Below are 27,904 nucleotides of genomic sequence, written 5' to 3' on the forward strand. Positions count from 1 at the left end.
TAATATTATTTGGACTTTTATTTTTACAAACCATTTTGAATAAAAAAAATCGACAATCATGATGGAATACAGCAGTGTCATGCAAATGAAATTTGTGTCAAATAATGTGAAAAGAGTTGTCTTACCTTGAATGAAAGACATACGTGTACATGTACTTGTACTTTCTAGAAACAGTGTTCTAAATTGTCAAAAACTGGAAACATACAGAAATAGCAACAAAATTGCAATATCGGGCATATCTTTATGACGAACATGTGGTCAATATACATGTAACGATTAAACTTGCACCGACAATGTTATGGCCATAAAGCGGGCCCTCCAGATTTAATGATAAAGATGCACCTCAGGTGACACTCGTGCGATATGTAATAGGTACCCGAGTACAATCTAAGATCTTCCACGACATATCTAGTAAGCTTTATCATATGACAGACTCATAAGTATTTTACGAGATTCGAGCACATCAGACTTGCTTTTCATTTATGTATATCATGACACAAGTTTCATGATGGATTTAGATTAAAATGCTCAATAATAAATTCAATTTGCTTTCAATATGAAAGACGTACAGTATTTTTAATATAATAATTGTCAACATTTTAGGGATTAAGCCCGTTTATTGAGATTTGTTTAGTTTGAATATAATACAAAAAAGTTTAAACTGTAAATGTTCATTATCAAAATGCCCGTTATTTATAAAAATGTTTTTTTTTTTTTGAAACAGATCTTAGATCCGGCTCTGTAAAACTAGCACATATGTGGATTGCCGCCCATGTAAGGACTGGGAAATTCAGCCGGCAACCCACCAAGCCTAGAATTATCAAATGCTGAATGCCAAAACTTCGAGGGTCAACAATTATTGTAATCCATAACATGGTCCGGTAATAACTAAATTCTTATTGCTCTTGCTCCATAACTTTTCAAGTTTGTAATGTTTGTAACTATTTTTCTTTTGTACTCTCTATAACAGTTACTGCATCTATGCCAACAACGTTCATTGCATTCACCAATACTTCTAGAGTAGCGTTCCCTACATTCTGATCCTTCCATTTTAGTAAGATTCCTCTAATTCTATCAACCGTGGTTTTATAATCCAGACAGATATGTTCAATCTCGGCGTTGGATAGACCTAGTTCTATACCTAAAGACTGATATTCTTTCCCGATATGTAGTGCCATACGATTTAACTCCTTTTCTGTAAGTTCATCCAGTTGATGATCTGATTCGGAATCTGTAATAAAAGATAAGGGTTCTTAAAACACCACTTTCCCCACAATATCAATGCGATAAACATTAACGAGCCTCGTCATGACAAAACCAACACAATGGGTTTGCGACTAGCATGGATCCAGACCAGCCTGCGCATCCGTGCAGTCTGATCAGGATCCATGCTGTTCGCTATCAGTTTCTCGACTTGTAATAGAGTTGGTAAGCGAACAGCATGGATCCTGATCAGACTGCGCGGATGCGCAGGCTGGTCTGGATCCATGCTGGTCGCAAACTCATTATGTTGGTTTTGTCATGACACGGCTCATATGCATTTCCAATAAGTGTTAATACAACAAAGCGGCCAAAATGTGGTAATCTAGATTCTTCAAAAATACTTATTACATATACATGTATATTCACATACTAGTAAAAAGCATGTTGAAAAATAGTGTTACAAAATGGTACACATCTAAGTTTAAAATTTCGTTATATGGCAAACTTTAAAAATAATTTCATAATATGACTGTAGTTTATAGCTGCTATAATAAGCAATTTGATTGAATAGGAATTTATAAAAAAATCAAAACATAAAATCAGAATAAAAAAACAGAAAAACAATTGGGAATTAAACAATTTCATTAAAATCAGATCGTCGTTTTCGCTCCGTTACTCTTCGCGACCTAACTAGAGAAGAGTAACGGAGCGACGGTTCGGATATGACTTTAATGAGATTGGGTATTATAAAGTTTAACATTATCCATAGAGATTCTACATGCACAGATTTCTAGCTAAGAAAGAATATGCTAATGCAGATTTTATTTAACTTTAAAAAAGATATGCCATGGGCGTTTTAAGTTAAAATTGACCGTATAAAAGAGATTAGTTGAAATTTATTTTTATAGCTATAGTTTTGATGATTTGTTAATGATATAAGAAAAAAATATCAGAATATCAATAATAACTTACATAGCCAATATTTCATGAGCTCATTGGTTCTATGCACATGATGCACAGGTTCAGAGTTGCAAACGACTTCTTGTTTTGCAGACATATTTTCTAATTCAAAAAGATTGTCGTTGTTGTGGATATCTAATTGATTGCATCTCAAAAATACTTCAATACCACTAGTTATACGCATTCTATTCCGTAGAAATTCTGAAACGAATTCATGCACGTGTTTACATAAACACGTGCTCGGCTCTTCGTCCGTAGTGCTGTATTTAGTGATCCAAATGTTAATGATATGGTCAAAGAAATACACATAAAGTTTATGATTATCTTCGAGATCAAACACTCCACATCCGCAGAACACTAAGTTCTTTTTGTTTAACTTCGAGATCGGCCATTTGTCAATGCATGCTGCAAGAAGTTTGTTGAACACGGCTGTGGGTAGGAATCCAGATGTGGTTGTGAAACAAAGGACACTGGTGGACCGCCGGTGTTTACAGTCTGAACACACGAGGAGATCTTCAGGAGGGGAAATCTTAAGAACACATGGAGCGAAATAGTAATTTATCTCCTGTAACGAGAAAAAAAAATCCCATCTGTTATTTTTAGAATAGACAACTTTTTTTAGAAAATATACATATGGATATAAATGACATGATTGCCGTTACGATATATATCTTAAAATATACTTATGACTACCATAACTTTTTAAAATTCTTCTTGATTACTATTATGCGCATTGGTCTAATGTTTCACTACCATTCACTACAGTGTACGCGCTTAACTGCTGAGGTGACAAGTTAGGCAATGCATGTTTTTGAAAAGCCTTGTGGAATACAGATCGAAAACAACATTTCACATCTACTAAACGAAGCAGACATTGCCTGTTTACATACAATGTTTTCAAAGTCACAATAACGTGACAATAGATACTGCATTTATTGAACAAAAAACTTTTGCAATTCTGCATTGTAACTAAAAACTCTTAAAAATATATTTGTATAACTTGTATAATTAAACTGATCTCCGTAACATTACAGAAAACAGTACACTGTTTGTCCCCCCTGAAACATATCTAACTTTGCATTAAACCAGTAAACTTGAGGTCTGGTTGAAAATATTCGAACTGAATATATCCGCGATGTTATCCCTCTTATTTAAAAAAAACTATACATGCATATAGAGGATATTCAAGTTTTTTCTATAAATACATGATTTATTTTCATCGAGTGGTATGAAAATAAATATTTCATGAGTGGCGGTAGCCACGAGTGAAATATGGTAATTTTCATGCCACAAGATGAAAATAAATCATGTATTTATAGAAAAAACTTGAATTTTCTGTTTATTATATACTTTTTTCTCTTTCTGGACATTAAAATTTGCAAGACTTTCCCTTAAATTTTGAGTACTGGCAGAATTTAAAAGAAAGTAGTCCGGCAAGACACCAGTGAAAATACGGAAAATATTTTTCACTGCAGTGAAAAATAAATTTTTACAGTGAAAATACGGAAAATGAAAATACGCATTTTATTTCATCAATATTTCTCAATATTTCATTTCAAAGTATATAATAAATAAAGTTATTATTAACCTAACGTCACTGTCTGATATTATCACACTTGCATAATGATCCATTGTTACAAATATTGTTTTATATGCTAATAAATTTGTATTGTATTGTATTGTACATTACCCAGCATTTTGCTCTGTAATTGACCATCACTTTTAAAAAGCTTTTTGATAAATTATCAGCCTGACCCTCCGTTTGTGATTGAGGGGTGGCCTTAAAGGACAAAGGCATCAGAAATGCAGCCAACGTTTAACACTGTGTGATCGTAAGAGGCGACTAAATGGGTTCGAATTATTGGATTCTATGCTGCATCTGTAAGCTCCAGAACGTGATATGGTTTTGACCCCTGGTGTTGCTTGAAAATTGTAACACACGAGGTTAGCCACAATCGTTATCCTGTTTCGGTGCCATGTTGCCTAAACTGTGTTTGTGCGCCGTTAAACCAAACAAAAAACAAGTTGCTTACCCCGATTTCATCAGATTGTTGCCGAGGTTTGGAAATGAAACCAAGCTTTTCAAGGTATTCTAGTAATAGTTCGTCGTATTCTTGAAATGCAGCACTTTCATCTTGTTTCCAAATTGCATCTGTGAATGCAGGTATCAAATATAAAGTATCAGTGCCTTTCCGAGTACAGTATTCATATCATATTAAAACATAACTAACAAGTTTAGTCTGAACTATTCAACCATAAAATAAAACACTGACAAAAAGTAATAATTGTCAACAGTTCGATTAAATATGTTTTAATTTTACCAACATTTGTCGGGATGTAAATATGTCCTAGAGAGCATTTAACTTAATATACTTTGACAAAAATGATTTGATATGGTTCTTGGCCTTTATTACATGAGCAACTGTATTCTGTAGTACATCTGTTACAAGTATTTGGTATTCATTTTTCTTAATCTTTCATTGTACTATCTGTATGTAATTTGTTGGATTATTCATTCATACCAACAAGCTTTCTGGTCAATATTGCTGACTGGTCAAACTGAATCCATTTCTTGAATATATTCGGTTGTCTGCAGCAGAACATTTTGGCGGTGATTAGGCTCTTGAAGGCGTCTATCAACCACTGTGGGTCGAGGACAATTGTGTCACTTAACTTGTCATCACTAAAATACAAACAATAATGTATTATTTATGAAACTGTAAAACTGCTTTGAACTCATCTTTATTGGATAATAAAAATCCAATATGCACCATTACATTACAAATTGATTAAATATAATATTCAAGAACCCGTTCTCCTACTTTTTCACTATCAAATACGAGAATGATGTAAGATTCCTCACAATTTAAAGACTTTATAAAGCTCCGAACTGTCACCTGACGGCCTTCCGCTCACCAAATAAAATATTATTAGTTATAAAACTAATTAAATCTTGTCCAGAAAAGGAAAATCATAGAGTAACGCTGTAGTTTACTACACTTCATTGCATAGATGAAATGTTGGTTATTTAAAACACGTATGTTGTAAATTAAAACATATGTTTGACATTTATTAACAATTAAAAAATATGTATTTCTGAGGCATGATGTGCCTTTAAGTAATTAATTTGATTTTACAAAAGATATTAACAAAATAGTTTTCAATTCAATCATATGGAATCTTGAGTTGGTTTCTATAATAGGTGTCATAATGTAAATAAATTTAGTCAATTTAATTTGTCTACACTAAAACAATATGTAATATTTTTCTTAATTTAGGTCTTTTTTTATAAAAAGGAATATCTTTGTCAGTCACACTTATAAATACACAATGTACCTGTAATAAAGAATATTTCCGGATTCGTGGTGGAATCTCAAGAACAATTCCAGTTCTGCTTCTGTCTCTATTGGTACAGGTAACGTGCTATTAAGATCAAGTAGCTTGTCCTTGTAAATGACCTGCAAATTTGCAACTGATAAATTACTTTACTTTCATGACATTGTATTTTTCATGCCATTATATGTGTATGCTTGTATATATATTAATCACAGAAACTTGTAAATAAACGTTCTTCTTCTTAATTGAACATAATGTATAGACATATTATACAATTATCTGATACGATTTGACTGAAATAATAATTATAATAATCTTTACTTATAGAAGGTAACATAAAAAGTTTACGCATTAAGAAAACGTGTATACTTATTTTCTGTAGTACAACCTTCTGATTTAACAATAACAAACAAAAACAAACTTTTAGATCTATACAAAATTTCAAAACCTTTTGTACATGTACAAACAAAAATAAAAAAATATATTCTTTAATGTAAAAGTTACATTTTTTTCATTCATTCATCCGACTGAGACTAATATTAAGCATAGTAATTACAATTATATAATTTTACCATGTATCTAATTGTATACAATTAGAAAATATTTTTTAAAACTGGTTACAATATGTAAGCAAGGCTCGTCGTTTTCGGTTTAAATTAATTAATACTTACTCATTCTTACAATCAAGTCAACAGTAAAATTCCTTCTCAAGTATAAAATTATCTTAGTTCGATTGTGCAGGAAGATATAAGCTTAAAAACGCACTTTTGAATCTGTTCCTTGAACCAACCAGTACAGAGCAATGATTGTTAAGTTTCTTGCTGATGGAAACAAAGATTTGCCCCTGTCAGGGTTTGAACCCATGCGGCTAGCGATCATTAGATTACTAGTCCGAAGCGTTATAAAAGAGTTACCTTTAATCCTTCGTCTTTTAATTTGACCAAGATGTTTTCTAACGTGATCCATTTGGCCGGTATAAGTTCACCCCAGTGCGGTTGAGCGGATGCTATCTTTACAATATGCTGTTTCAGTAATTCTATGTTATCATCTTTTACAGAATTGTCAATAACAAAATCGTTATCTGTCAGGTGACAGTTCGTGGCCTTATCAAGAAGGGAACTTCGCAGTGCGTAGTAGAATGCATCAGAAGTTTCTTGTCTTGACTCCTGCGAACAACAATATTATTAACAGTTTGTGTATTTATATTGTAGTAATGATGTAATATGTACAAATGATGATATACTATGTACAAATCTAAAATAAAATGAGCCGCGTCACGACAAAACCAACATAGTGCGTTTGCGACCAGCATGGATCAAGACCAGCCTGCACATCCGCGCAGTCTGATCAGGATCCATGTTGTTCGCTTACAAACCCTATAACAAGTAGAGAAACTGATAGCGAACAGCATGGATCCTGATCAGACAGCGCGGATGCGCAGGCTGGTCTTGATCCATGCTGATCGCAAACCCATTATGTTGGTTTTGTCGTGGCACGGCTCAAATTATGTTCTGTTTTGTCTTGAATACTGCGAATAACGATTACACTGTTGTTTTTTATGTGAAATAACCTATCTTTGAAGTCATATTTTACAATATTTTTATTGTGTTCCTGATATTTCAGTTCAATTAAATTCCAGCTGTTTATCTCCTTGGTTGGTTCCAGCATTCAAACTGTACCGTTGAACACATTTAGGGTTCAAGTTGACTATTTTATTATTATCCTATACCACCTCAATTCTTTAACAATACGTTTTATAATAAATGAAACAAATACTTTCAATAATATTCTATTGTTCTAAAATTTCTTTTCTTAGATATGAAAGCAAACACGAATAGCGTAAGCATGCATTTTATCAAAAATCTTTAACAGGAGTCTCGTTTGTGTTTTTGCTGTACTTTGTATTATAATATAATAGGTATAATAAAACTGGCAAAAATAATCTAATCCATACTGATTAAGTAATATAATATGTATTCATAAAGTTGATTTGAATCTGTCTTTGAAAGTTAATGCCATGAAGCAAACCAATACACTAAAAAACTTTAATTAACGGCACGTTATGCCTCAGAAACTTTTTTTTTTTTCGTGAGAAAAGGCAAACATGAGTTTTATAACGTTTAAATAATGGTTTATGGACATACTAGATCCTTATCACCGGAAGGAAACAGCTCTGAATATGTAATAATTTGTCATGAAAGTAGCAAAATTTAAACAAAGTAGTATTTTCATTACCGTACAAAATACTACATCACTATAGATGTACTAATAACAAAAAAAGCATCAGGAGCAATAATTAGTTTAAACATATTTATTTCAATATTTTACATATTTTACATTTTATATGTGAATAATTGTTAAATAAATTGAAAGGGATTAGAACGAAAGAAAACTTATATAGTTCCTCTCCCTAGATAACAAATGATATTTACACAAACATATATGGCAGGATAGCTAATTCATTTAAATTATTAAGTAAGAATATTGCAAGATTTAGTTTAAACATAAAAAATGAAAAAAAAAGGAAAAAGAAATTAGGAATGCAACTTAATAAGACAATTTTCAAGTGAGTACTAAGCAAAAGAAAACAGACAAAAATAAGGAGCAATAATTGGCAATTGAGTAACATTTTAAAAACTGTTACAGGAAGCTTTTGAGAACTAAACATAAAAACATTTCTGGGACAAAATGGGCCTTTAATTTAAATATAAGGCATGATTTGTTACCTGTTTAACTTTGTCTGCAAATGTTCCAACAAGGACGACGGGTGGACCATCAACTTCCGTTGAACTGCAAAACTCATGGATAGAGTTCAACCAAAAGTCAACAAATTCTGGCAATACAAACATTGAAATACATACATTGTTTGTAATAAAAACAGCTTCACTTCTTACTTGTTTTACACAAATAAATTGACAAAAGAAGTTTTAACGTTATTATATGATTCTAAGTGTTTCAATAAAATGGATTTGTTATTGGTGTATTTAAATGATATGTTTTTATTTGTTTTGTCGATAAATGTAGTTTTCGTTTAAAGCTTTGCAAAACCAAACATATATTTCTTTTCTCTTTTTTTCGATTTATATACTATTAAAACTACACTACAGAACATGTTTTCCTGTACTGGCTTTGAAATTATGTTTTAAACGTTAAGGTGCTTATCAAATGTATTTTTTATCAATAGGTTAAACAATACAATCCAGTTTCTATTACACCTTATTTATTTACAAACGGCATACCTGAAATTTTCCAATGTTTAACACCTTTGCTATCTAAGAAACAGTCGTCATCTTTTACTGTGTCCTCCACGTGTTGAGATATGTCTGTGACTAACAAATACACCGCTCTCCTTGACAAGAACACCTGGTGAGTGGCATAGAATACATATTGCCCCGCAAAATCCCAAATCGAGACATCCGCCATGTTGGAATCATCTGTAGCCCCTGAATGTTGAACGTCTTCTATCAAGTCCTGAAAGATAGCAGACAGCATTTAGAGGAATTTTGTTTTAAATCCTTTTAACGAAAGCGTTGGGTATATCTTACAATTAAAATTTATAATTAAATAAAAGAATAAACAATATAAAATCGTTGTAAGAATAGATAATTTAATATAAACAAACAAACAAACAAACAAACAGGAAAGTTATTTCAAAATGCCTTCAACGAAAGCTAACAATCAAAATTTATAAATTGAATAAAATAAGAAACGGTGACAAATGGTTGTAAGAATAAACAAATAAAAATAATAAATAAATAAGTAAATAAATAAATAAATAAATAAATAATCAGTTATAGAGGTTATTTTTTTTTTTATATAAATACAGGATTTATTTTCATCGGGTGGCTGTAGCCTGGAGTGAAATATGATATTTTTCATATAATATGATGAAAATAAACCTTGAATTCATAGAAAAAAAAACTTGAATTTAATGTTATTATATACATTCTTCTCTTTTTTGACATTTTAATTTGACAGACTACCCCTTTAATTTTGTGTTATTTTATTAGAAAGTAGTCCAGCAAGACACCAGTAAAAATACGGAAAATACGTTTCACTGCATTAATATTTTATAAGGAAAATACGGAAAAATGAAAATATGCATTTTATATCATCAATATTTCTCAATATTTCATTCATAAGTATAAAATAAATTTAGCACGGAGGAAGGTAGTCTAGTACTGGTGTAACTCTCCAGGAACGATGGTTAGGAAACTACCCGCCTATATGACTGAAATACTGTTGGGAAAAGGCGTAAAATGAAACAAACAAACAAACAATAATATTCTTTTAGAGAAGGAATCTACCCGGCTAGCTAACGGACGGTCGATGGTTTTTACCTACCATAAGGAAACACCTGATCATAGAAAGACCTAAGGAATTCTGTCACAATACAACCACACTCCTATGTCCTTACCTTCAAGTGATAGAGTATATTTTCTTCTTTGGCGTCTTGTAGTGTTGAGAAGTTCACATCGGTGACGTTTTCTACTTCCAGTGGTGGCAAAGTTATTTTAGGCTTTGGTTCTGGATCTGTAAACAAAATCTCTGCACCTATATTTCACAGTATTAATCTTATTTACATTGATATATTTGAGCCGCATCATGACAAAACCAACATAATGGGTTTGCGACCAGCATGGATCCAGACCAGCCTGCGCATCCGCGCAGTCTGATCAGGATCCTTGCTGTTTGCTATCACTTTCTCTACTTGTAATAGGGTTTGTAAGCGAACAGCATGGATCCTGATCAGACTGCGCGGATGCGCAGGCTGGTCTGGATCCATGCTGGTCGCAAACGCACTATGTTGGTTTTGTCATGGCGCGGCTTATTTGTATGTTAATAACTGATAAATAATATTGTGGTCAAGGTCGTTGATTAGCCGTTAGATTTGGCTTTGTTTCTGAAAGTATCTTTTCTACACCTAGGTGTCACAATGATACTCTATCTATGGTCTTAATTATTCATAAAAAATAATAATAAGTATCCTGTTGTTTTCATTATTTATATTTTTTCCCCTGTAAATGAACCGACATACAATCATGTACATATATGGAACATTCACCATGTCATATGATGTTCCGCATTAAATACAATGGTCTTAATTTTTCATTTAAAAACATCAAAGTGTACCACAATTTTCAAATTCAGTTTTTCGCTTAATGCACCGACTTACATATACCTGTATACAAAAAATGTTGTTCCGCAATTTTGTTAACAATTTAAAAAAACAGTAACTTGCAATTTCTATTACCTTTCATGAATAGGCTCAATCAAACCTAGCCTGCAACATTTTTCAATTTTGTCGTTTTTGCACGTTCTTTAGTGATTCCCATTTTCTCTATTTTGTTATTTTGACATTTCTTAGATACTTGGTGACAATAAGTTTCAAATGTATTTTTCTTTCATTCATTGTAAAATCAGCATTACCTTTATTCTTTTCTGTCATATTTTCACTGATGCTCTCCATTGATGCAATCCCATCTACAACATCAAACTCTTCAATAATGTCTCCTTCTGTACTATTGTTATCCATTTCATCAACTTCCTGATCCGTGTTTAGTGGCATTTTCAACAAATTAACCAGCCGATGACAGACTGTGTCAACTTTCTGATCTAAAAAGAAACGAAAGTAATTTATTTCACTGCTGTGTGACTTTGTAATAATTTTACACGTTGTGTAAGTATCAGAACTCCTATCATTTTTATTGTGCATAAATGAAAACAACAACAACAACAACAACAAAGAAACAGAAACAAATAACAAGCAGGGCTATTAAAATGTTTGACTATCAGTTTCCGACATATACACAGTGTTATAACAAGTCTACATCATGTTTTTGCAAGATAGGCGAGAGTTAAAATATATAGGCTCCCAAGAAAGGCACAGTGAGGTACATTTTTTATGATTTTCATTAAGGTGCAAACTAGCGTGGTAACTTTTGAGGTGCTCGTAGATACAAGTCATGGTACTCATTGAATTGTATAGGCTCACAATACAGTCCGGGTGGATTCAAACCCTGTCAGCGGCAAGTCTTTGTTTCTTTGAGCAAGAAACTTTACATTCATTGCGTAGTACTGGCTGGTTCCAGGAACGGATTCGAGAGTGTTTCAATAAGCATATAGTTTCCAGCACAATCGAACTAAAATAAATTTGTATAAACTAAGACAGACATACAGCAAATGAACATATCTACAAATCACTCATTTAGATACATGTATATCCAAATGCATGTTGGCATACCTTTAGCTATTGTGTTCCATTGTCCAGTTTGCAGGGACACTTTACATCTTTTCACGTGAACATCAATACCATTTGTACTCTCTCGTTTGTTTATATCCACATCTTCATCAAATAGACGCTTTGTTAGCGTCGTCTTGCCAACACCGTAATGGCCGACAACCATTACTCGAATATTGTAAACAGCTTCTTTGCCCTCACTTAATGCTCGTTTGTATAATTCTATTGAATGCTTATCCATTCTAAGGATTTCCACAGGGATCAAACTGTCCTGTCCAGTGGCTTGAAAAATATATATGCAATGGATAAATAAACTTTCATGAACATGTTCAATCAAACCGAGCCGTCAGCATTTTCAATTCTGCCGTTTTAAAATTTCTTTAGTGATTTTTTTCTCTCTATTTTATTATATACATGTAGAACTCTACTTATAAATGAAATATTGAGTTTAATATTGATGATATAAAGTGCATATATGAGCCGCGCCATGACAAAACCAACATAATGGGTTTGCGACCAGCATGGATCCAGACCAGCCTACGCATCCGCGCAGTCTGATCAGGATCCATGCTGTTCGCTATCAGTTTCTCTACTTGTAATAGAGTTGGTAAGCGAACAGCATGGATCCTGATCAGACTGCGCAGATGCGTAGGCTGGTCTGGATCCATGCTGGTCGCAAACCCATTATGTTGGTTTTGTCGTGACACGGCTCATATATAATGTGCTGAGATAAGCCACGAGATTAGTGATTCTGATTACTTTTTAGTAAACGTTTAAAAAATGTCTTATGATCATGAAATATATAACTTTCGTACAATCAGGCGAATTTTCCTCGTTTCCAGGTAGGAACACTTCCGGCATTAACCGCTGGTAGCAGGCCCAATTACCGATGTCGTACACACAAAAAACGATTTTATCAACCTAAAATTAATCAATGATTAAAATATAAATTATCAAAAACATCTTACATCAAAAAGGTACTCATTTCTACAAATTGATCAAAATGGAAAGTCACTTGTAAAGTTACGTTTTCATAAAACATAGTAGATGTAGTAATTTGACATCCATACAAAATAATATTATACCTCATTTGCATACGCCCTGCTATATTTAATATGACGTTATCCAGTCCATAAATCGAATACAGACCGGCTACCCAGTTCATACTGTTTAAAGACGACTTTCACGACGATGAAAACCTTTTATTTTACCCTTTTTAGCTTCACAGTTTTATCTTATAATTCTAAATTCTATTTTACGATGCTGCTATAGAATTCTTTTTTCCCCCACATTCTTGTATTCTAGATGTTTCGATTCGATTAAATATAACAAATAAAACATGGCCTTTTGGGGCGGACTGGTTGGTCAGACCTCGTAAACTTGCATATTGCCCTCAATGCCCTGTTTTATTTGTTAATTAAATCACTTTAATTGTACTAATTTCCAAAAGTCACTAGAAGCAAATGCTTGTGCAGGTAATTGGCAAATAAGTAACTTTCTCAAAACTATAACAAGACACTAAAAATAAAACGTTTTTGTGAAATAAGAATAAAAGCATTTATCGGGCAAAATGGGCCTTTAACGTCGATTTCTAACATATAGTAAATAGGTTATTATTACTAAGGTCTTACTTTATGCATGTTGACCTGTAGCCATTGTTTGACTGTTGTCAATGCAATCCTTGCGGCATGATTTAAGTCGATTTCTGCGGGGGAAAATATAAAACAAATTTATTAAAACCTTCAGTCCATCAATTTCATTAATATCTTAAAAATATTATTAAAGCACCATTCCTTAAAATAAAAGGTGTATAATTCATTCAATTCATTATAATTAAAATAATGCCTTGGTAATGCACAAATTGTCTAGTGAACATGAGCATCTCATGCTGTGATAACGCTCGTCTGTTGTAAATTCTATGTGAAAAAGGGGACATAACTAAGAAAAGTATAGCTTTCAGAATTATGGCCCTTGTCTACCAATAGCACCTTCTCCTGATAAGCAAGTATTCAAAGGTTGATGTCGATACCTTTTTAAATGTTTAAATAATGGGATACAATAAAGTTTTTTTTGCACGAGGACATCAACGACGACACTGACGACGTCGACGACGCAGCATTCATAATAGATCGACCATTTTTTCGATTTCTCTTTAACTCAAATACTTAGTACGCAATTATTTTTTTTCTACTGTGCTATTGATACAGATTTTTGAAATGGTACTTACTCTTTGCTCCTGTAGAAATACAGCAAAATGCCTGAAATAAAATTTTGTAGCATAAAACTACATGCATTAAGAAAAGGATTGATCAATATTGCTATACATGCTATTGCTGTAAATCTTCGGTGAAAAAAGAACAGCAACATATGTATTGATTTTTTGATAACGTAACATGGCACGTAATAACATGAAAACAAGAGCCGGTTGAACCGGGTGATGCTCCCCGAATAGGTTTTGGACACAGGAAGGTATACCTCTTGTAGTGTCAGAGTTATGTCACAGACAAAGTTCGAAGCGTAAAAACAAGATAGCGACCCAAATGTTGCGCACGACACGTCGTCTCAATATGGTGATCATTTCTGTGAAATAGTTTTAAAATCCGACTTCAAATAACGAAGTAATGGGCCAGTCACGATTTTGCTGTAAGGTCATGCTGTAACCTTGACCTTCAAGGTAGCAACCCAAATGTTGCGCGACATATCGTCTCAATATGGTGATCATGTCTGTGAAATAGTTGTAATATCCGCATACCAAATAACGAAGTAATGAGCCGAACACGAATTCGGTACGTACGTACATACAGACGGACTGACAGACTGACGGACGGACAACCCGGCGACTATATGCTCCCCCGAATTTTTCGGGGAGATAAAAATAGAGCAATCTAGTCAAAGCATGCACTTGTAGTTATCAGAAATATGAAGGATTTAACAAACTACATATTGGAGCAGTACCTCCAGACGCTTGCAGAAATCATGATCACAAAGCAGATTGTGAAATAGTTGTAAAGTCCAACTTCATTTAACGAAGTTATGGGCTGGACACAATTTTTCTGCAAGGTCATGCTGTGACCTTGACCTTCAAGGTAGCGATCCAAATTTGCGCGCGACACGTCGTCTCAATATAGTGATCATGTCTGTGAAATAGTTGTAATATCCGACTTCAAATAACGAAGTTATGAGCCGAACACGAATTCGGTACGGACGTACGTACAGACGGACTGACGGACGGACAACCCGGCGACTATATGCCCCCCCCCCCCGATTTTTTTCGGGGAGATAAAAAAAGAGCAATCTAGTCAAAGCATGCACTTGTAGTTATCAGAAATATGAAGGATTTAACAAACAACATATTGGAGCAGTAACCCCAGACGCTTGCAGAAATCATGATCACAAAGCAGATTGTGAAATAGTTGTAAAGTCCAACTTCATTTAACGAAGTTATGGGCTAGACACGATTTTTCTGCAAGGTCATGCTGTGACCTTGACTTTCAAGGTAGCAACCCAAATGTTGCGCGCGACACATCGTCTCAATATGGTGATTATTCTGTGAAATAATTGTAAAATCTGACTTCAAATAACGAAGTTATGGGCCGAACACGATTTTTCTGCAAGGTCATGCTGTGACCTTGACCTTGAAGGTAGCGATCCAAATTTGCGCGCGACACGTCGTCTCAATATAGTGATCATGTCTGTGAAATAGTTGTAATATCCGACTTCAAATAACGAAGTTATGAGCCGAACACGAATTCGGTACGGACGTACGTACATACAGACGGACTGACAGACTGACGGACGGACAACCCGGCGACTATATGCTCCCCCGAATTTTTTCGGGGAGATAAAAATAGAGCAATCTAGTCAAAGCATGCACTTGTAGTTATCAGAAATATGAAGGATTTAACAAACTTCATATTGGAGCAGTACCTCCAGACGCTTGCAGAAATCATGATCACAAAGCAGATTATTTCAATTTTCATTCATGATCGTATATAAATCGGTGTGAAGAGATAAATTTGAGACGTCTTAAATTGCATTTCTGCGGGTGAAATGCCGAGATTTTAGCAATTAATCATTCAAGCGCCTTGTCCGGTAAGTACCGGAATACGACATTTAGTGTGATGCTCCAACTGCGCAATGATGAACGTGAACTACGATTGGTTATCAACACCCTAAATTATGATTGTAAAATTTGAAAAAAAGGAATTATATCTACCAATGTACGTAATTCCATCTCCACCATCTTGTTTAAACAGTTTCTATAGCAACGTCTAAGCATTTCTTCAATATTAAATTCCCCAGCCGACGGACCGACAGCATGAAATACATCTGTACATAAAAAAAGATAAAATAAAAAAAAAAACCCTTAAAGTTCGTTATAGACCAGGCATTAGGACATATATTTGTCTATATCTGTAAAATAAAACACAGTAAAAGAAACTCAAGGTCGGTTTTTTAACTGATCAGGACAATACGGTAATATACGATCGCGCATTCAGCCAATCAACAAATCGTTTAAATTCGCCATTTTATTTTCTAATCCATATCGTATGTAATATAAGCCTATTTTCTTTGCTTCTTATGTACACGGTGTCTTATTTCTTATAGAGCGCACATTAACAGATCGCACATCAACACAGTGCATATAAACAAATCTACGTCCCACAAAAAAGGCACAAGTTGAAATAAAATTAATTGGTTTCAAGGAAAGGTACAGTGACAGGAAGCTTGTAATTGCAGGTCATGGTACACACGCACGCACGCACGCACGCACGCACACACACACGCACGCACGCACGCACGCGCGCGCGCGCACACACACACACACAAAGAAGAAGATGCTGACATGCTACTTTGTTCGCCAATTAATTTTGGTTTTTACTATATATTTTTTTATAAAAAAACTAGAACTATCACTAAATGTGATTGATACCCCCACAAGTCTGCTTCGGAAATGAAGATGTTACTAGTAACAGAATACATTGTAAAAGAATTGAAACATAGAGTTATGGTTGTGGGCAATTAAAGATAATTGTGGTTCATGTATGTTGCATTTCCTTTCAATGTGGTTGGCCATTGATGAAGTTTAATTGAATTACTCTGTAATAAGTCCAGAAAGACAAAGAAAAAGAACAAAGGGCAATAACTCTATAAATACTGAAGATAGAGTTATAGTTCTTGTGCACTGCACTTCCTCTTATTGTGCTTGACCATTGTATGAAGTTGTTTTGAATTCCAACCAGTACGTTTTAAGTTATGCTCCGGACAAGGAAAAGTATCAAAGGGCAGTAACTCTGTATTTTGTCAAAATGGAGTTATGGCTCTTGTGCACTGCACTTCCTTTTAATGTCCTTGACAACTGTATGAAGTTGTACTGAATTCCAAACAGTAGTTTTCAAGTTATGCTCTGGACAAGGAAAAGTAACAAAGGGCAATAACTCTGTAATTAGTAAAGATGGAGTTATGGTTCTTGTTCACTGCACTTCCCCTTATTGTGCTTGACCATTGTATGAAGTTGTTTTGAATTCCAACAAGTAGTTTTCAAGTCATGCTCTAGACAAGGAAAAGTAACAAAGGGCAGTAACTCTGTAATTAGTTAAGATGGAGTTATGGTTCTTATGCACTGCACTTCCTCTTAATGTGCTTGACCATTGTATGAAGTTATAATGAATTCCAACAATAAGTCTTCAAGTTATGGTCCGGAAAAAAGAAAGCAATGGAAAAGAAACAAAGGGCAATAACTCTGTAATTAGTCAAGATGGAGTTATGGTTCTTGTGCACTGCACTTCCCCTTATTGTGCTTGACCATTGTATGAAGTTGTTTTGAATTCCAACCAGTAGTTTTAAAGTCATGCTCTGGACAAGGAAAAGAAACAAAAGGCAGTAACTCTGTAATAAGTCAAGATGGAGTAATGGTTCTTGTGCACTGCACTTCCTCTCAATGTGCTGGACCATTGTATGAAGTTATAATGAATTTCAACAATTAGTCTTCAAGTTATGGTCCGGACAAAAGAAAGCAATGGAAAAGTAATAAAGAGCAATAACTCTGTAATTACTTTAGATAGAGTTATGGTTCTTATGCACTGCACTTCCTCTCAATGTGCTTGACCATTGTATGTAGTTATATTGAATTCCAACCATTAGTCTTCAAGTTATGGTCCGGACAAAAAAAAGAAGGCAATGGAAAAGCAATAAAGGGCAATAACTCTGTAATTACTTTAGATAGAGTTATGGTTCTTGTGCACTGCACTTCCCCTAATTGTGTTTGACAACTGTATGAAGTTGTTTTGAATTCCAACAAGTAGTTTTCAAGTTATGCCACGGACAAGGAAAAGTAACAAAGGGCAATAACTATGTAATTAGTCAAGATAGAGTTATGTTTCTTACGCACTGCACTTCCTGTCAATGTGCTTGGCCATTGTATGTAGTTATATTGAATTCCAACCATTAGTCTTCAAGTTATGCTCCGGACAAGGAAAATGCAACTGACAAGAAAAAAAGCAATGGAAAAGCAACAAAGGGCAATAACTCTGTAATTACTTTAGATAGAGTTATGGTTCTTGTGCACTGCACTTCCCCTTATTGTGTTTGACAATTGTATGAAGTTGTTTTGAATTCCAAACCGTAGTTTTTCAAGTTATGCCCCGGACAAGGAAAAGTAACAAAGGGCAATAACTCTGTAATTAGTCAAGATAGAGTTATGGTTCTTGTGCACTGCACTTCCTCTCAATGTGCTTGACCATTGTATGTAGTTATATTGAGTTCCAACCATTAGTTTTCAAGTTATGCTCCGGACAAGGAAAATGCAACGGACGTCTGGACTGACCGACCGACCAACCGACCGACCGACCACCGGGTGACTCCTATATACCCCCCCCCCAAACTTCGTTTTATATATTTATATGTTTATAATTATATTCCCGATTACCATCTTGATTAAGGCATGTTTAAGGATGTTTTTCGTAACAATAATCTTCTTATACACAATAGTGAAATAAGGAGTAAATTGAAGACGTCACTTACATTTAGCTGGAAGCAAATATCCTGAAAAAAAAATCGGAAATCTATATTGAGTTTCATTTTATTTTAGTTTCAGTAAATATTTATGAAGAAAATTAAAAAAAAAAAATACCGCCCCGTGAAATAACGACAACTTCCCCCAAAAAACAATGAAATGAAACCATTAAAAAACAACAAGAGAATTTTGTGCTACTAGTATAAACTAAAATACACGTAAACATACCAGCTGTTACAGCCACTTCTCCTGTATCCACAGTAGAAATTGATTCTAGTTCGTAATTTATCAAACTTGTTGCTGCTCTATGTATCCCCTTTGATACTGAAATACCAGTGAAATATGTATTGAAACGTCAATAATTCATGTATAAATAAACACCATTGAAGCATGTATTGAAACGTCAGTGAAGCATGTATTGAAATGCCAGTGAAGCATGTATTGAAACGCCAGTGAAGCATGTATTGAAAAGTCAGTGAAGCATGTATTGAAACGCCAGTGAAGCGTGTATTGAAACGCCAGTGAAGTATGTATTGAAACACCAGTGAAGCATGCATTGAAACGTCAATAATTAATGTATAAATAAACACCATTGAAGCATGTATTGAAACGCCAGTGAAGCACGTATTGAAACGCCAGTGAAGCACGTATTGAAACGCCAGTGAAGCATGTATTGAAACGTCAGTGAAGCATGTATTGAAACGCCAGTAAAGTATGTATTGATAAATACCAGTGAAGCATGTATTGAAACGTCAATAATGCATGTATAAATGAACACCAGTGAAGCATGTATCAAAATTCCAGTAAAGCATGTATTGAAATACCAATGAAGCATGTATGGAAACACCAGTGAAGCATGCATTGAAATGCCATTAATGAAACGTCAATAATGCATGTATAAATAAACACCAGTAAAGCATGTATTGAAATACCAGTGAAAGCATGTATTGAAACATTAGTGGATCATGTATTGAAATACCATTGAAGCATGTATTTAAACACCTGTGAATCATGTATTAAAATAACAGTGAAGCATGTATTGAAACGTCAATAATTCATGTATAAATAAACCAGTGAAACATGTATGGAAACGTCAGAAAAGCATGTTTTGAAATACCAGTGAAGTATGTATTGAAATGCCAGTGAAGCATGTATTGAAATGCCAGTGAAGCATGTATTGAAACACCAGTGAAGCATGTACTGAAACTCCAATGAAGCATGTATTGAAAAACCAGTGAAGCATGTTTTGAAAAACCAGTGAAGCATGTATTGAAAAACGTCAGTGAAGCATGTATTGAAATACTAGTAAGACATGAGACATGTATAAAAACAAGTGAAGAATGTATTGAAATACCAGTGAACATGACAGTTGTTTTTCTTCAGAGAAGTTTTAAAAAACATAGAAACACTTGTAAATATATCAGGCTGTCGCTTATTGCAGTATAATGTCTTCAAACATCGCATGATCTTAAACTATGATAACAGAAACATTTAAAGCGAAAATCAAATGAGGTTGACACACATGTATTTTAGTAATATGCCCTGGTGGCATGATCAGGCATACCGTCTGACCAGGATCTGCACGGCTGGCTATTCAGTCACAACATGTATTTGTTTCTAAAATTTCGTACAAATTGTTTGTAGAGAAACATTGTTAAGTCCATTTAAGACATTTAAAGTGGTATATACAATGTAATACAATGTAGATTTTTTGGTGGTGACAAAGTCTGGTTTACAAAACTTTACAATAGGACGAAAACCTGATTTACAAAATTCTACAATAGGACAAAACTTGGTTTACAAAATTGTACAATACGACCTGGTTGAGAATATCTGACAATAGGATAAAATCTAACCTGCAGGGTGTTACAATAGGACAAAGCCTGTTTATAGGTTAGAACCTGGTTTACAACATTTTACAATAACGTGACCAACCTCCGCTGTGCCATTCTGTCAAGATATTGGATACTGCATTGACGACAGCATCTACTTCCAGCGAAATGATATCACCGTGTATTAAAGAAACTTTACTGTTCAACACATTATCTCCGGGTAGAAGCTTAAAGTCTGAAAATATAAGAACTTGACATTTATCATGATAATGGAAAATACCATACGTAAGAACAATGATAATTTACAATTCCCGACCGACACTGCCCTAAATTGAAGTTTATTACTGAATCACATCTCCCGGTTAAACACTAAACACTCAATGTTGCTTCCTGAGAATAGAAGAATTACTACGATTCTTTTTTGTTACTTCCGGTTTTGTTACTTCCGGCTAGCCTTTTGCCACAATGTCAAAAACAATATAGTGATATAGGTTCAATACTGAATAAAACTAGAAGGGTTTTTGTCACAAAAACATATGTCTGCAAAAAGTATGTATGGTCACTAATGTGAAGTTTCATTGAAATACCACCAGTAGTTTGACCTGTGAAGGCCGGACAAGATTTTTCTATTTTTAGCTATGGCGGCCATTTTGTGCAGCAAAGCGGAACATGCCGGTGATGTGCACAACTAAGGATGGTACTGATCACTCCTGTGAAGTTTGGTTGAAATCCAACCAGTCGTTTGACATGTGAAGGCCGGACAAGTTTAATGCTGATGGACGGACAACCGGATGGACGGACGGACAGACAGACAGACAGACGGCGAAGGCAAAAACAACATTGTAATATGCGAGCCTCTGGCGAGCATAATTTTACTTTATTCACTGAGTTCAATAAATACAGTAAATCAGTTTTGTACTCAACTATATATAATAACCCAATATATTTCAAAATATCTGTGAATTTTAGAGAATTCTTTGTTTTGGGGGTGTGGGGGATAACGTATACTTGAGCTTAGAGAGCAATAACTTCATTTCTAATTTTAAGAGACCATTTTAGGCCAGATTACTTATTTCGATGCAGCCACCATTACATTAATAAAAAAAATTCCCAAACCAATCAAACACAGGAACACCACTGCGTTTAAGTTTCGTAAAATTCATGCTGAACCACATATTTAATTGAGCTCATTAAAATGTTGCTAATATCTAATAATTACGTTCTTTTCCAGATTTTTGGCATTCTTCCCTCCAGTTTGTCATTTGTTCAGGGATGAGATACCGTTCACCACAGAGGTAAAATTGTCTCTTGTATAACCTTGGCATTGATAGAAACCGGTCTGAAATGATAACGAGGTTGTATTTAAAATATAATTGTAATTGTATTAAAGAGTAAAGATATTAAGTAAGATGGATTCGTAGAAATCTCTGAAAACAACAAATTACATTGTATAGAAACAAAATTGTAGACTCAGTTTGTATGCGTCTGGTTAGAACGATACATCGACCATCTCGCATACTATGATCGGACATATCTAATGCTTAATTCGAAACAAAATAGATGGCAAGAATTTCTGAAAAGCCACTAGTATTGTTTAGGTATAGAAAGCGTAATTGAATAAGATGAAGAAAAAAAACCTGTTTCAATAAATAAATAAATATGCTTAAATTAAAGGGACTCCACCGAGGTTGTTTTTTTGACACGGCGGGACTGCGATTTGAGTTTTCTCTTATGTTCCATTTGATAAAGGTCCAGACTAATAACTTATGCGCAAAATTTTAAATAATTCGCTTACTCCTTTTTTCATAATTGATATTTTAATTGTGCAAAATGAACAAACATTTAATGATTTTTTTCCACTTAAATCGGGCTGAGAAGAACATAATCATACTATTTTCATTTTAGTTCTCTTGAGATTATTTCTTAATTATATTTATATTATCTTTCTGCTTTAAGTGCCCCAGCTGACCTTTGTAAGAATTTAATTTTTATTATTTTTTAAACTTTTTGACCTCAGCGGAGTTACTTTAAATAAGACAAATATATTTCTTAAAAGATTTATTTTGAAAAGTCACCTTTCAGTTTTCCCAAACATTCTTCATCTAAAAGGAGGTCACCATCTTCAGCTTTACGAACAAGCTCCGGTACATTGAGGCCTGATACCGCTGCGATGGTTTCTGAAAAATCAAACTCTTTGTTCTGGTGCGCCGTTCCAAAATACAGTTTCTGGGATTGCGAATCCAGCGCGTTTTGAGATCTATTCAAAACATCTATACCATCTACTTGGTCACTGTAATCTTGTTGATTCACCAATTTCGATTTAAACAGAACTTTTGTACCAGCTTCTGGTTGATCCTTTGGGTTATTTTGATCTAATCCTTCTCGCTCCCAATTATGTTCGTTTATTGATGCCCTAACGGGTACTTCAGCTTTTCTACGTAAAAGTTTCTTCTTTGTGTATTTTTCGTCAGTGTGAGTGGTCCCTGGTTTAGCAGATTTGTCTTGCTTGAAATAGGCTTTGACCGCTCCAAAAGAAAATTTATGTGCCTTTTTACTACTGCCATTTTGTTTCATTTCCGCCATACAGTTTTCTTGAAGTTGTTTTTGTCTAGTATAATTTTAAACTTATTTATTGTCCCATTCTCCGCCTGTTCAAAGGAAATCACTGAAAAATAATATATGGTAAATCATAAATAAGATAGACGACGATGGCAACGATGGCGACGATGACAACAACAAAAACAAAAACAACAATACACAGCACATAATAAAGTACAACACATAATACAGCACATTACATAGTAAAGCACATAATACATGTAAAGTAAGGCTACATAATATTGTAAAGCACGTTATACAATAAAGCATATGAACTAGTTCAGCACATAATATAGTAAGGTACATGATATAGTACAGCACATAATATAGTACAATGCATTAAACAGTAAATCACATAATACTGTATAATACAGCACGTACTATTGTAAAGCATATAATATAGTATTGCACATAATAGTGTACACACATAATATAGTAGTACGCACATGGTATAATACAGCACACACTATAGTAACGTATATAATATAATACAGCACATAATATAATACAGCACATAATATAATACAGCACATAATATAGTACGCACATAATAATTATACTACAGCACATACTATAGTAAAGCATATAATATAATACAGCACATAATATAATACAGCACATAATATAGTACGCACATAATATACTACAGCACATACTATAGTAAAGCATATAATATAATACAGCACATAATACAGTTCAGGACATATATGTATTTATCACACACCCGTGTCGATTTTGCGACTCCGTAAATATGGTATTGCACGGACGTGCATATATTTTGACGTAACGTCGTTAGCGTTATACAAACATAGTGTAAAGACGCGCTAAATGTTAGCGTTATACTTTGGCGCGTCAATGAAATATGACTCTTATTTCACCTTAAACGGTCTTTATTTTTGGTATGTGATAAAAAGAATATTAAATTCGTGTAAGTTCATTACTGAATTTTTCTGGCGAGCATAATATTATTTTATTCAACGAGTGCAATAAATTCAGTATTGAACTTACACTCATTCAATATCCTCTATAAAGTTTAACACATAATATACCTAATGCGTACGCCGATTCCATGGTTTCGTATAGTGAAGATTGAGCGTAGCTGGGTAACAGCGGGAAATCGGGCATGCGTGATCAGGATTTGTATACATGTAATGTCGGGAAATTCAAGAAATTAGTGCAAATAAGTACTGAAAATGCCTACATACAGACGTTTTGGATTAACTTTGGACCTGTAAGCGATAGTTTTATAGTTGCTTTTTCTGTTTTAACTGTTTGCATACACTGACATTAGTTTGTTATTAAGAAAAAGATCGATTTATGTTCAAAATTGTCTTCTTATGGCTCGGTCAAGCGATGTCCGACCTAGACAAAAAGTGCACTAATATTGTACATTTTTCGAAAGAGAAATCATTTCTGCGTAGATTGAACTTGATTTGGTGAAAATTGGTTGACAATTAATAAAGATCTGGGAGGTAAAATAAGGCCTGGTGGTAGGTTCGCTGGTGAACCTTTCTACCTTTACTATATTTGTAGTACATGTATTTATGTTTGAAATTTTTCAAAACAACTCTCCTTTGTTGTTTTATTGAAAATTAGATGTTTTAAAAACATTTCGAGTGAAAAATATTTTATTAGTATAAAAAAATATTTTATTTATAAAAATAAGTGGGCGTGGTCATGTACATATATACTATCCAAGCCACGCACAGACTGCCTTTGTTACATTTTGTACTTTCGGTTTCTATGTCCGTAAGAATAAGTATATAAATAAGATATTGTTTACATTTATATATCTATAAATTAACTTAATTTAGGCGGACGTTTACTCGATATATTGGAATAAACATGTCGTCAACAACTCCCAGCATTGAATTACTATTGTTTACATGTTTAGTCTAGACCGAAAAACCATATCCGTTCTGTTTATTGGAGGTACTTATCCGAAGACTGACGGAAAGGGCCGAACAGTTGCGATTGCATAATAAGCATCTTCTGATTTTTACTTGGTTTATGTTAATTCAATATAGCGAGCGATGAAACGAATATATAATACAATGTATATCAAAATCAACATTATGACCGTACAATAACATTAAGTCTCTACAAACATCACGCCAATCTAAATCTTCTAGATGTACTTGAACTTGATTATACACACAAGCACCTACAAAAGCACTACGAAATAGAAACTGATAATCTATCAAACAATAAAAAATATACCCCCTAAATAATAATTTTTATCATATATCATACTATATTTGGCTATATTTCTCATTCATTGATAGCTTTTCAAGCTCCTCTTTTATATACATATATATATTTAATGATCCCACAATACAATTTGTCACATTTCAATTAAATGTTGTCATATACATTGTATAACTTTAACTTCCTCATCGACGAACCATATTTTCTGTTGTTACATATTTACACGCACACACATATTTGTCCCGTACTGTGATTTTATAGATATCTGACAATTGGTATACAGCTTTAAGCTAAATTGGCCTTCTTCAAAACCAACTTACGGGGCTAAATCACAAAAAATAAACATATACAACATTTTAAACAGAATATTTATTTTTATATTTTAGTATAACAAACATATATTATGATATATATTATCAAAATTTTACCATCTTTATAACTTGTTACCATCCGTGTTAACCAAAATAACACATTTAAACACTCAACTATACGCACACCGTGGCTTGCTTTATCCAAATATGTTATTTATGACACATTAAACACAAGTAATGGTTTATAGATTAAAGTTTAAAGCAAATGTGCACTTTGTGCAAAACAACAACAACAATAACAACAACAACACAGCTTATATTTTACACAAACAAGCAACACTTTATTAAGACACTTATCTTTAACCTATACATGAAGTTACGGTTTGGTGACCTTTACGGCTGTGTTGCTATTTTTAGCTGGCTGATGTGTAAAGATATGACAAAAGTTTAACTTATCATATGTGAAAGTAAAATGTAGATATACATAGCAAAGGGTGTGGGAGAGGGGATTACTTTGTGTTTAAATAAGGCTAAAAGCCTTGTGTGCGTTTGGTTTTCATCACGGATTTATCCGTGGTTTTCATATTTCTTGAGTCATAATGCCTTCGATTTTGTACATTTAGAATATCTTGCCGATTATTCATAATTATCTATTAGACAATACGGTACCACGTGACTTTTGATAAGGGTGCTATATTTGTATAACGAGTAACAGATGTATTCTGATTGACAAGTTCACTGTTCATTCAATTTTAGATTACTCATCGTTAAACAATTATATCCTATCCCGAAATATTGTGAATAGGTAGGCCTACTCATTTCCGTTTCCAAAAACAATGTATTTTTTACTTTAACATAGATCCATTAAGTTAGTAAATTAAAACTTGTTTGTACATGGAAATAAACTAACTCAAATAATCCCATGTATTTGTTTATATATATGTAATTATTTAGTTTTTGGAGCAATTTTGAGCAAAAATGCCTTAACTGCCCTAACTTTTTATACTTTTGTGTTCAATGCTCTTATCTAAAGATTTTTGGTTGAATAATATTTTATTTCAACTATCATCGTTATTATTTACATAAATACATGTAAGGTTACATGAATAATACAAAAGGAAATATCACCAAAGAGATATAGTGCAAATGGGACGGACTACAAGTTATAACAACATTAGCAACAACCCTCCCAACAACGTCATTTTTCAAGATATCATGTTTATACCGGAACTTTTCATGTAGATATTTTTAAAGGCTAGATAGGAGACATATAAAGATCTTTTATTGTAATTAATTTATTAATTAATTAATTTATACAGGGGAAAAACTAAATATTGATGAAAAGGGCTGAACAGATTTTAATGTCATTGTGTTAATGTCTTTTATTTCATCAAAATCCTCAATTACCAGCATAACCAAGACTTATAGCAGGAAAAAGCACCCCCAAGAAAACATCAACAACAACAACAACCCCCCCCCCCAAAAAAAAAAAAAATAAAAAAAAAAAAAAAAAAATTCAACAATATCCGTGTCTAAAGTCTAAAACCCAGAAAAATAGCATTTAAACATCAGTATTTCGTTGAAACATATTTTATTCGTCATATACAAAAACAATTTTTACATGACATTTACAAAAAAAAATGATTCGACTGGAAGCAACCTAATGCTTATTGAAGTCTTTTACCAATCTCTTTTACACATCACTAATAGATAATTTTGCAGACGAGGATCATTAATTTCAGTACTTTAAAAGTTGGTAATTGTATAAAGCTATATACTGTAAAACTGTAATTCTTATAACTGTTACAATTATATAATCAACAAAAAATCGTATGGTTTCCATATTTTTATGGTTGATTCCCGAAAGAGTTGTAACATAGAATGTCTTTGTTATTTAAAATAACATATGATTGTTGTACGTAAATATCATTAAATGCTCCGGAACAAAATATTATTCTGTTATTTTAAGTAAAGTTCTTAACCGTTTAGCAATGATTTTGTGCATGTTAAGACAAGTTACTACCATATCTCTTTCGTACAAGCATTTTGGTAGCATTTTATTCTAAATTTAAACAATATTTTCTTTTTTGCACCAGATATACTGCTTTATACACTAAAAGATTTGATTTGATTTAATCATATTTCATTACTAATATATACATGTTAATATACAAAGAAACTACAGGTTTTCGAAATAATA

The 27,904-nt window shown here is 33.5% G+C and overlaps 1 protein-coding gene across 2 annotated transcripts; it reads right to left on the reverse strand.

The window, feature by feature from the left end:
• Window positions 1–26,024, reverse strand: LOC132757653 (uncharacterized). 2 transcript variants are annotated; one of them, XM_060748997.1, is made up of 21 exons: window positions 25,822–26,024; window positions 22,663–23,252; window positions 21,807–21,926; window positions 20,691–20,822; window positions 18,984–19,079; window positions 18,764–18,784; window positions 15,957–16,069; window positions 13,968–13,998; window positions 13,372–13,445; window positions 12,556–12,661; window positions 11,744–12,022; window positions 10,930–11,115; window positions 9,917–10,032; window positions 8,739–8,970; window positions 8,226–8,332; window positions 6,414–6,665; window positions 5,500–5,621; window positions 4,686–4,846; window positions 4,197–4,315; window positions 2,176–2,728; window positions 1–1,231 (listed from the first exon to the last, which is right to left on the reverse strand). In XM_060748997.1, exons 2-21 carry the CDS (start codon window positions 23,168–23,170, stop codon window positions 942–944), a joined length of 3,618 nt encoding a protein of 1,205 aa, XP_060604980.1. In that variant the 5' UTR covers window positions 23,171–23,252; window positions 25,822–26,024; the 3' UTR covers window positions 1–941. The 2 variants fall into 2 exon arrangements, with proteins under 2 accessions (XP_060604980.1, XP_060604982.1); XM_060748999.1 differs by having other exon boundaries at window positions 25,889–26,004.
• Window positions 26,025–27,904: the final 1,880 nt, after the last annotated feature.

This window comes from Ruditapes philippinarum, unplaced genomic scaffold, assembly GCF_026571515.1.
Source record: "Ruditapes philippinarum isolate M1 unplaced genomic scaffold, ASM2657151v2 ctg3585_1_1_1_1, whole genome shotgun sequence".
NCBI lineage: Eukaryota > Metazoa > Mollusca > Bivalvia > Venerida > Veneridae > Ruditapes > Ruditapes philippinarum.